We start from the raw sequence: 12,024 nt of genomic DNA on the forward strand, positions 1-12,024 counted from the left end.
AGGCTGGGCCCTTAAAGTTGGCATCTCTGTCCTCTTCAGCAGAGCCAGGATCCGGGCTGCCTATCAGGTAAGCTGCCCTTGCCACTAGTCCCCTGCTCCTGCTCACTTGAGCGCTGTGATTCACCCTGTGCAGACCCCTCTAACCATTTGATGTGCTGATTTCCATGCTGTTGTTTGGGAGGGGTGGAGTGAGTGCCGGTGCTTCTTTTGGAGGGTTGTCCCCCTTAATCTGCAGGGTCAGAGTCATTGGATGGTCCTAGAAAAAGGGGAGAGGACAAGGGTCAGCATAACATGGAAATGTTAGGCAGTAGCAGATGATTGGCAGCACCAGGTTGCCATGTGATTACAACAACAACTACTACTTGTATTTATATAGCGCCTTTAACATAGTAAAATGTCCCAAGGCGCTTCACAGGAGTATTATAAGACAATGTAGGAACTGGGGTTCCTAGCTGAAGAATTGAGATCGACTCAGAAAATCAAAAACAATCAAATTTAATGAACAAACGAAGCTGTACAGGAAACTGTAGGATACAATGCAAATAGGTCTGGTCTGCTTGAAAGCCTCTCTCGAAACTGCTAGAAGGTTCCGAGCTCAACTGCTAGCAGGTTCCGAGCTCAACTGCTAGAAGATTCCGAGCTCTGACGTCATCACGTTCTTCCCGCCGTTGAGAGATCACGTGACGGACGGCATGATGTCATCACGCGGAGTACAGGAAAGAAGCCCTAGTACAGTTAACAGATACATTAAAGGTGCAGCCCCCAGCTGTATACAATTGTCCGTAATCCTCTGGTGGTTCCGCCACATGTGCCCCCCAAGAATTGCTTTTAACAGAGAAGGTAAGGCGAGAAGGGGGTCTGACGAGTCTGTCCGACCGACTGCAATACCCCGGCAGCTGGAACGAAGCCTAGAAGATGAACTGGCCGTTGGCTGTGGTTGGGATGACGCCGCAGGCGGAGGTGAAGAAGAGGCCGGCTGTGGTCGACCCGGTGAGGCGGGCACTGGCGACTCGGCGGATGACTGTGGCTGTACTGGACCGGCAGTCGACGGTGGACGACCACGACGAGGCGGCTGAGCGGTGACGACTGGTTCGCTCAGATCCAGATGCACCGGTTTCAACCGGTCGATGGAGATGTGGTCAGGCTTACCGCCGACGTCGACTGTGAAGGACTTGTCACCTGACGAGATGACGCGGAACGGACCTGTGTAAGGCGGTTTGAGCGGGTTTTTGCGAGCATCCTGCCGAATGAACACGTATTCTGCGCTCTTAAGATCCACCGGGACATGGGACGCTGCAGGTCATGATGCGACGTAGGCACTGGGATGAAATTCCTAGCCGCTTCCTGGTGGCTGACGAGCTGCTGAGCTGGGGACCAGGGTTCTGTGTGAGGTGGAAGAAAATCGCCAGACACTCTGAGTGGGTGGCCGTAAACCAGCTCTGCTGAAGAAGAATGCAGGTCGTCCTTAGGCGCTGTGCGAAGACCTAGCAGCACCCAAGGGAGCCTGTCCACCCAACTAGGCCCACGGAGACTAGCACGCAGTGCGGCTTTAAGGGACCTGTGGAATCTTTCACACAGACCGTTCGCCTGTGGATGGTAGGCGGTGGTACGATGAAGCTTGGGGCCCAAACCTTGAGCTACGGCGTTCCAAAGCTCAGAGGTAAATTGAGGCCCCCGGTCGGAGGAGATGTCAGCCGGTACCCCGAACCGAGCTACCCACGACGAGATGAAGGCTCTGGAGACGTCTGCCGCTGTGGTGGCAACCAAAGGAATTGCCTCTGGCCACCTGGTGGTGCGGTCTACCACGGTGAGGAGGTGAGTGTACCCGCGAGAGGAAGGGAGAGGACCAACCAGGTCCACGTGCACATGGTCGAATCGACGCTCCAGAACCGGAAAAGTGGCGACTGGGGCCTTAACATGGCGTCGTATCTTGGACTTCTGACAACTCACGCAGGTATTGGTCCAGCCACGGACGTCGAGATGCATGCCCTTCCAGACGAATTTCTTTGCCATGAGTCGTTGTGATGCTCTCATGCCAGGGTGTGACAACCCGTGGATAGTGTCGAAAATTCTCCTGCGCCATTCGACTGGAACGATTGGACGTGGGACGCCCATCGAGATGTCACACAGGAGTGTGGTCCCTGCGGCCTGGAAACTGACATCAGCCACTTGTAAGCTGGAAGGTGCGGTCCGGTATGCCTGCACTTCAGGGTCTGCCTTCTGTTCTTTTGCCAAACCAACATAGTCGACTCCCAGGTGTACTGCGTGGAGCTGGGCGCGGGAGAGACAATCCGCCACCAGGTTGTCTTTGCCCGAGACATGTTGTATGTCGGTTGTAAATTCAGATATGTACGTAAGATGACGTTGTTACCATGCTGACCATGGTTCCGCTGTCTTGGCCATTGCAAAAGTAAGTGGCTTGTGGTCTACAATAGCCGTGAATGGGCGTCCTTCCAGTAGGAAGCGAAAATGGCGGATGGCCAGAAACAATGCCAACAACTCCCTATCAAAAGTACTATACTTGCGTTCGTTCTTCCGCAATTGGCGGCTGAAGAAAGCCAGTGATTGCCATGTGCCGTCGACCCACTGCTCCTGTACTGCCCCGATGGCATAATCAGATGCGTCGGTGGTAAGGGCAATGGTTGCGCCCGGAAGGGGATGTGCCAACATGGCCTCAGCAGCCAAAGCGTTCTTAGTGTCGAGGAAAGCCTGGTCCATCTGGGGTGTCCAATCGATCGGGTCTTTGCCCGATTTACCTCTGAGGGCCTCGTACAAAGGTTGCATCAACAATGCCGCCTTGGGGACAAACCGATGATAAAAATTGACCATTCCCAGAAACTCCTGGAGGGCCCTGATGGTCTGAGGAAGAGGGAATGAGGTGACTGCTTCCACCTTCATGGCCAGCGGGACGGCGCCTTCTGAGGTGATTCTGTGTCCCAGGAAATCAATGCTGTGCAACCCAAACTGGCACTTGGCCTGGTTGATAATAAGGCCATGTTGGCTGAGATGAGAAAAAAGGGTACACAAGTGCGTAATGTGTTCTTTCGTGCTGTTACTGGCAATAAGGATGTCGTCTAGGTAGACGAAGATGAACGGCAAATCGCGCAACAGGGAATCCATGAGACGTTGGAAGGCTTGTGCTGCACTCTTCAGCCCAAACGGCATACGAAGGAACTCAAAGAGCCCGAAAGGTGTGATGACGGCAGTTTTGGGGACGTCCTGAGGATGCACGGGCACTTGATGAAAGCCTCGGACGAGGTCCACTTTGGAAAAGATGGAATTCCCTGCCAGATGGGCCGAAAAATCCTGAATGTGAGGAATTGGGTACCGATCCGGTGTGGTAGCCTCATTCAGGCGTCTGTAGTCGCCGCATGGTCGCCATCCGCCGCCCGGCTTAGGAACAATGTGTAATGGCGAGGACCAAGGACTATTCGAACGTCGAATAATACTCAGGCGTTCCATTGTATGGAACTCCGCCTTGGCGGCCGCGAGTTTACCGGGTTCCAGCCTTCGAGCTCTCGCATAAACGGGGGATCCTGTCGTGGTAATGTGGTGCGCCACACCGTGCCTCACGACTGAAGAAGAAAATGTGGGCCTGGTGAGCTCAGGGAACTCACTGAGAAGACGAGAGAACTCATTTGGAGATGGGACTGCACAGGCAACTGACCAAGACATCGCGGTGCTTCAGTGGCAGGGGACCAAGTGAAAAGTGGAGGCACTGATTAGCCGGCAGTGTCGGACGTCGACGAGAAACCCGTTTGCACAGAAGAAATCTGCCCCCAGGATGGCCTGTGAGACTTTCACCGTGATGAACTCCCAAACAAAACGTTGGCCGCCAAAACTCAACTGGACCCTACGCTTTCCGAACGTGCGAATGACCACACCGTTGGCTGCCTCGAGGGGGGGACCTTGACCACCGGATTGAAGATCTAGCTTCGACGCTGGTAGGATACTGCACTGGGAGCCAGTATCACAGAGAAAACGTCGCCCTGACAGGGAGTCTGTAATGTATAGGAGTTTCCCTGCAGACCCGACAGCCATCGCAACTCCGGCGCGTCCCTTAGGCCTTATTGATCTTCTCAGAAACCGCTGGTTTGAGGTAGGTTTTTTTTTGGGTGAGAAACTGCAGGGCGGACAGCAATTTCTAGCCTTCGCGCCGAAACGAGCGTGGTATGCACACCAGCCTGCAGGAGGAGGAGTCGGATTCGCTCTTGTGGGGGATGGGCGCCTCGTGGCTGCACAAGATTGTTGTGAGACGGTGAATATTTTATCCGCTTCCGCGGCGAGTTCAGCACAATCCGTAATCGCGGAATTGGCCAAGGCCGTCTGTACTGGCTCTGGTAGTTGACAGAGAAACAGCTCGCGGAACAGAAAACATTGCGATTCTGAGCCCAAAAGCGTGAGCATTTGGCTCATGAGGTCTGAGGGCTTTGAGTCCCCGAGGCCGGGCATGGAGATAAGTCTGCGAGCGCGCTCCGACTTGGACAGACCAAAAATCTGCAGTAAACGTGCTTTTAAAGCTTCGTACTTGCCATTGTTCGGTGGACTCTCGAGGAGGCTGACGACCCGCGAGGCCATGGCGCTGTCGAGGGCAGAGACCCCGTAATAATAACGGGTCAAATCCGCTGCTACTCCCCGGATTGCAAATTGGGCTTCCGCCTGGAAAAACCACGCGGCCAGTTGTTGCTCCCAAAATTGCGGCAGTTTGAGGGTGACGGCGTTCGTGTCCATGATGTAACTTCAACGAAAATTGTTCGAAGAAATTGGGGTCACCAATGTAGGAACTGGGGTTCCTAGCCGAAGAATTGAGATCGACTCAGAAAATCAAAAACAATCAAATTTAATGAACAAATGAAGCTGTACAGGAAACTGTAGGATACAATGCAAATAGGTCTGGTCTGCTTGAAAGCCTCTCTCGAAACTGCTAGAAGGTTCCGAGCTCAACTGCTAGCAGGTTCCGAGCTCAACTGCTAGCAGGTTCCGAGCTCAACTGCTAGAAGGTTCCGAGTTCTACTGCTAGAAGGTTCCGAGCTCTGACGTCATCACGTTCTTCCCGCCATTGAGAGATCACGTGACGGACGGCATGACGTCATCACGCGGAGTACAGGAAAGAAGCCCTAGTACAGTTAACAGATACATTAAAGGTGCAGCCCCCAGCTGTACTACATTGCTGTAAAAGGAATTATATACAATTGTCCGTAATCCTCTGGTGGTTCCGCCACAACAAAAAATTTGATTACTTGAGAAAAGAGTAATAGGCAGGTACCCTGTTGAGGTAATGTGAAGCAGTTAGCAGAGGAATGAAATGCTTTGGAATGCTGATTGTGCCTGTTGTGAGGGCAGTTGTGAGTGTGTGATTAAAATGAGAAGGAGAGATGTGCAGTGTCCTGTTGTGATTGGCGATATGGAGTAGGGAAGGGATCTGTTTGGAGTTCTGGAGGTGGGGGGAAATGCTGTGGCAAGGTGTAATGCAGAGAAATAGGGATAGCAAGACATCATTCTCACTGTTGTTCGGCTCAGGTTGTTGAAGTTTTTGCAGCACTGAACCCATGTCCTGGGTGTGATGGTCCAGCCACCTCTGGTAAATCTAGGTGCTCTTGCCTGAGACATGTTCCCTAATCGCCCGGTAGCAGCAAAGATTTCCAGAGAGTGAAAGGACACCTCGCTTTAAGAGGTGCATTCACACTTTAAATGGGCACTGGGCCAATCGAAATCTTGCCTTCCAATTGGATAGGCTACCCGTCACTGCTGGAAATGTGTGGGCAGTTTGCCAATGAAATTTAAATGAAGCCCGATCATCAAAATAGTTCAGGCCTCTCGCTGATGACATCAGCTGGGCGGCCCGATTGCACCACAATCCGCCCAAAGTGAAATTTTAAAGAAAGACTTGCATTTATATAGCGCCTTTCGCGACCACCGGGCATCTCAAAGCGCTTTACAGTCAATGAAGTACTTTTAAAGTAGAGTTGCTGTTGTTGGTTGAGGGATAAATATTGACCAGGACACTGGGAATAACTCCCCTACTCTTCTTCTAAATAGTGCCATGGGATCTTTTACATCCACCTGAGAGCAGATGGAGCCTCGGTTTAACGTCTCATCTGAAAGACAGCACCTCTGATAGTGCAGCACTCCCTCAGCACTACACTGGAGTGTCAGCCTAGCTTTTTGTGCTCAAGTCTCTGGAGTGGGACTTTGAAACCACAACCTTCTGACTGAGGCGAGAGTGTTACCAACTGAGCCACAGCTGAACTCGTTTAAAACGCTCCACTATCCCACTGAACTCCGGGTTGTAGGGGATGCGGAAGTGCTGTTTCACCCCGACAAGATGACGGAGCTGTTGCATTACATCTGCCCTAAAATGAGAGCTGTTATCACTCTCTATTCTTTTTGGAAATCCCCATCTACTAAAGATCTGTTCCCACAAAATTTTAGCCATGATCAGCGCATCATTTTTGCAGGTTGGGAAAGCTTCAATCCACCGGGTAAACATATCTATGACTACCAGGATATACCGATACCCTCCTTTTCCTGTGGGTAGGGGGCCTGTATAATCAATCTGCAATGTTTCCCACGGGCCATCATTCAGATGGGGCGTACCCATTGGGACCTTTTGTTTGGCAGGGGCTGGATTCATTTGGGCACAGATGAGACACAGGTCCAGGTAGTGCTGGACATCCTGTTGCATCATTGGCCACTAATAACAATTACGGAGCAAATCAGTTACCTGAGAACCGGAGGCATGCCCCCCAATTTGATGCATATACAAAATCAATTCTTTTCTGAAGAATGGAGGTATAACCCAAGTCAAATTAGGGCCATCCTTATGATACAGAACCTCCTCATGTAGGACAAGTGAGTCCTTATTTGATGCGAGGGAGGGAGGAAAATCTTTCCCTTGGCATGTGGCCTCTTTGGTCAGCACCACATCAGGGTCAGTGTCCGGATAAGTTTTAAAATCAGGTATAACCGGAGTCTGTCGTACTGGTGCCACCAGTTGTGCTTTGAGTGGATCCCATGGAATCCCCTTTATAGCAGCTTCTCTGGCTAGTAAGTCTGCCTGGTTATTACCATCGCCCTCTGCACTAACTCTGGCCCGCTGATGTGCCTTATAAACGGCAATTTGTCCTGGGCACTTACCAGCGATATCCCAAATCATTTGGAGTTCTGAGTGGTGGGTGTGCAGTTTGCCTTCTGCTGTGCAGAAGCCGCATTTTTGCCAGATAGGGAGGTATTCCATGAGGGAATTACAAAAAAGGAGCTGTCAGAATAGATTGTGATTTTATCGGTGACAGTTTGAAGGGCTGCGAGCGCTGCAATAACCTCGGCCTTTTGGGCTGAATATTGTGGTGGACATTTAATGAGGATACTATGGTTATCACACGGTATCCAACATGCAGCACCAGTATGATACTGTCCCTCTTGGTAGAATTGAGACCCATCCACATAAACCCTAGTAGAACATAAGAACATAAGAAACAGGTGCAAGAGTAGGCCATTTGGCCCTTCGAGCCTGGTCCGCCATTCAATAAAATCATGGCTGATCTTCCCAGTACAGTATATCAATAGATTGACATGAATACTTATGAACATTGCGTCTGTCAACTTGCAAAAGTATTCTTAATATCACTGCTGTATACAGTATTCTGTTCATCACACTCTCACCAACCACTTTCTTTATGTTTAAGCATTCTTTTATAATTGTCTTTCACATTCACTGTGTGCTGTAACAGTGACTTTGTGATAACGTGATTGTTCTATTGTAAGTGTAAGTATGGAGGTATGCTTCTACCATATGGAAAGTAGTAATACACATATTTCATATTATAGGAATTAGGAAACAAGCTGAATCCAAACTGTGTTCGTCTTTAAAGAGTGTTCACTTTTCTGCCTTTTATTCCTAACATTAAAGGTTCATCAAATCCAGATGTTATCAAGATCTCCTCCCTCTTGGACCTTAGTTCTAAATTGGAAGGGTACTACAGGAAGGGATATGTTGTTGCCACCATCCACCCTACAATTCTTTCTGTGGGACGAAGGAAACGATCTCCACTGAGTTACATCTATAGAGTTATATTAACTAAAATAAAATCGGGGTAAGTTCAATTCATAGCTTTAAGTGTTTTTTTTTTGTTAAAACATCAATTCAGAACTGTAAGAGTTCAATATCAAAAAATGAATGACTTAATTTGAAATTTCCAAATTGCAAGTGCTTCATGTTAGAGGGTTGTAATAATTGTCACACTCTGTTTGAAGCAGCTGTTATTACAGTGCAGCTAAAATGTGAAATGTTATTGTTGTACTTGGGGTAGAAATCCAATTCTGAGTCCAGGAGGACGACACTGAGGGCATTTTAACAATTTGACTCCTGTAATTATTAGAATTTATTTGCAGTTAGAGATTTCATTTAAAACTTGAGGTTGCCAGATATGTTTATAATATATTTTTAAAGACTTCTTGTATAGTATACTCTCCTTGATCATTCAATTTGAAGAAGGTTGTTTTATATTTTTTTATTTCACAATAAATTTCTTTGAAAATTAATTGGTCAGAACATTTTATATTATGTGTTCCTATAGTAATAGAACAATTATATCTATTTTCAATTAAGTTTGGGTTTAATAGGATATTATATAGTTATTTGTACTGAAAATGTCGGACATAGCAAATCTATGTATATATCTATGTATCAGCCGATGATCCATGGTGGAATGCAAAGATAAACCCCAGCTTCTATTCTCCACTGCTAACCGTCTTCTTAAACCCTTCTCCCCTGTCTCCTCCACCCTCACCTCCGACAACAAGTGTGAGGAGCTCATGGACTTCTTTGTCTCTAAGATTGAGACCATCTGTTCAGCTGCCTCTGCCACTTCCCTTCCTCCCCCTAGCCCACTGGGCCAAACTTCCTCTAAGGTTTCCCCCCTACCCTAGCCCTGAACTCGCATCTTTCTCCAATTTCTCTCCGATCTCCCCTCATGATCTCTCCACGCTCATCTTGTCCATGAGACACACTTCCTGCTCCCTCGGCCCTATTCCCACAAACTGCTGACCACCCAACTTCCTTTTCTGGCTCCTATGTTAGCTGACATTGTTAACGGTTCTCTCTCCTCAGGTACTGTCCCCCTCTCCCTCAAATCTGCCGTCATCACCCCTCTCCTCAAAAAAACAGCCCTTGATCCCTCCGTCCTTGCAAATTACTGCCCCATCTCCAACCTCCCTTTCCTCTCAAGTCCTTGAACGTGTTGCCACCTCCCAAATCCGTGCCCATCTTTCCTGCAACTCCATGTTTGAATCCCTCCAAACAGGTTTCCGCCCCTGCCACAGTACCAAAACAGCTCTCATCAAAGTCACAAATGACATCCTTTGTGCCTGTGACAAAGGTAAACTATCCCTCATCGTCCTTCTTGACTTTTCTGCAGCCTTTGACACGGCTGACCACTCCATCCTTCTCCAATGCCTCCACCGTCGTCCAGTTGGGTGGGACTGCACTCGCCTGGTTCCATTCTTATCTATCTAATCGTAGCCAGAGAATCACCTGCAGTGGCTTCTCTTCCCGCTCCCACATCGTTATCTCTGGTGTCCCCCAAGGATCTATCCTTGACCAGCTCCTATTTCTCATCTACATGCAGCCCCTTGGCGACATCATCCGAAAACACAGTGTCAGTTTCATACGCTGATAACACCCAGCTCTACCTCACCACCACTTCTCTCGACCCCTCCACGGTCTCTAAATTGTCAGACTGCTTGTACGACATCCAGTTCTGGATGAGCAGAAATTTTCTCCAATTAAATATTGAGAAGACCGAAGCCATTGTTTTTGGTTCCCGCCACAAACTCCATTCCTTAGCCACTAACTCCATCCCTCTCCCTAACATCTGTCTGAGGTTGAACCACACTGTTCGCAACCTTGATGTCATATTTGACCCTGAAATGAGCTTCCAACCACATATCCGCAGCATAACTAAGACCGCCTATTTCCACCTCTGTAACATCTCCCGTCTCCACCCCTGCCTCAGCTCATCCACTGCTGAAACCTTCATCCATGCCTTTGTTATCTCTAGACTTGACTATTCCAACGCACTTCTGGCTGGCCTCCCACATTGCACCCTACGTAAACTTGAGGTCATCCAAAACTCGGCTGCCCATGTCCTAACTCGCACCGAGTCCCGTTCGCCCATCACCACTGTGCTCGCTGACCTACATTGGCTCCCGGTTAAACAGCGCCTCGATTTCAAAATTCTCCTCCTTGTTTTCAAATCCCTCCATGGCCTCGCCCCTAAAAGAAAAAAAACTTGCATTTATATAGCGCCTTTCACGACCACCGGCTGTCTCAAAGCACTTTACAGCCAATGAAGTACTTTTGAAGTGTAGTCACTGTCGTAATGTAGGAAACACTGCAGCCAATTTGCACACAGCAAGCACCCACAAACAACAATGTGATAATGACCAGATAATCTGTTTTTTTAGTGATGTTGATTGAGGAATAAATATTGATCAGCACACCAGTAATAACTCCCCTGCTCTTTTTCTAAATAGTGCCATGGGATCTTTTACATCCACCTGAGAGAGCTCAGACGGGGCCTCAGTTTAACGTCTCATCTGAAAGACGGCACCTCTGATAGTGCAGCACTCCCTCAGCACTGCACTGAAGTGTCAGCCTAGATTTTTGTGCTTAAGTCCCTGGAGTGGGACTTGAACCCATAACCTTCTGACTCAGAGGCGAGAGTGCTACCCACTGAGCCACAGCTGACCCTCCCTATCTCTGTAACCTCCTCCAGTCCCACAACCCCCCCAAGATATCTGCGCTCCTCTAATTCTGCCCTCTTGAGCATCCCTGATTATAATCGCTCAACCATTGGTGGCCGTGCCTTCTGTTACCTAGGCCCTAAGCTCTGGAATTCCCTGCCTAAACCTCTTTGCCTCTTCACCTCTCTTTCCTCCTTTAAGATGCTCCTTAAAACCTACCTCTTTGACCAAGCTTTTGGTCACCTGCCCAAATTTTTCCTTATGTGGCTCAGTTTCAAATTTTTTGTCTTATAATACTCCTCTGAAGTACCTTGGGACATTTTACTACATTAAAAGGCGCTATAAAAATACAAGTTGTTGTTTTGCACACAGGAATTCAATACCAAGTGTAGTCTTCAGGTGATGTGAGGTTCGATGGCAGGGGATAATTGGACCAGGGTGTGCAGATGTAATTAATTCCCTATTTTAAAGTCATACATTCTGTTCTTATTTTGACATTTCCACTATAATTTCTTGTGCACAAATTTATAATGGAAACTGTTAATGTAAATTGGTCACCTGCCTCCTGCCAGTGATGCCGTTGCATCCTCTCACCACCTCCCCCCTCCCCTGACTTCTCCCATCTACTTCTCCTGCACTTCTGATCTTCTGCCTTGTCACTTAGACATAAATTTCTTTTCCCCCAGTCCACCTTTCTATTGTCACCCCCACAATCCCTGTTCACCTCACCCTGACTTCTCTTTACCCTCCTTCCACGCACCAATCTCCTTTCCTACCTAGCCCTTAATCACGCTTCCAGTCCTACTTTGCCCTCTAACAGCCTTTTCACACTTAATAAGCTTGGGAGAAGCAGGTCCAGGAGCACAGTAGACCGTAGCGGGATGGAAAGGTGTGTGAGTTCAGTAGCTCGAGGTGGATAAAGATACAGATGGAGCAGGAGGTCATGTGAGCAGGGTGGGGCTACACAGGATGGCCGGTGTGGGGGAGGGAGACGGGATTACCCTAGTTACTTGAATTAGCTGTGTAACTGCTTCCCTGGTGAAGAGATGGGCCAAAGAGACAGTTGCATCTGAGGTTGAGGTACCAAACAAGAACCTCGCTATCCACTAAACAGCACAGGAAAGGCCAAAGCAGCCTGAAGGGAGCCATGAGACTGGATTAAAACAAGTGAGGGGCAGAAAGCTAGACAGAAGAAAAAACAAATTAATAGAGAAAGTAAGAAGGAAAAATTGTTAAACTTAAAAGTTTAAAACTGACTTATCTGACAGAAGAATCAGTTTC

General features: G+C 48.5%; 1 protein-coding gene across 1 annotated transcript in view; it reads left to right on the forward strand.

The window, feature by feature from the left end:
- rftn2 (raftlin family member 2) overlaps window positions 1-12,024 on the forward strand; it is an 84,542-nt gene that overhangs the window by 28,408 nt on the left and 44,110 nt on the right. The window contains exon 3 of the mRNA XM_085985803.1: window positions 7,910-8,093. Within this exon, the coding sequence (XP_085841929.1) occupies window positions 7,910-8,093 (184 nt within the window). The remainder of the gene's footprint in view (window positions 1-7,909; window positions 8,094-12,024) is intronic.

The sequence above is a fragment of the Somniosus microcephalus genome, chromosome 4, assembly GCF_052327205.1.
Source record: "Somniosus microcephalus isolate GS21.2 chromosome 4, FLI_Smic_1.0, whole genome shotgun sequence".
Classification (NCBI taxonomy): Eukaryota; Metazoa; Chordata; class Chondrichthyes; order Squaliformes; family Somniosidae; genus Somniosus; species Somniosus microcephalus.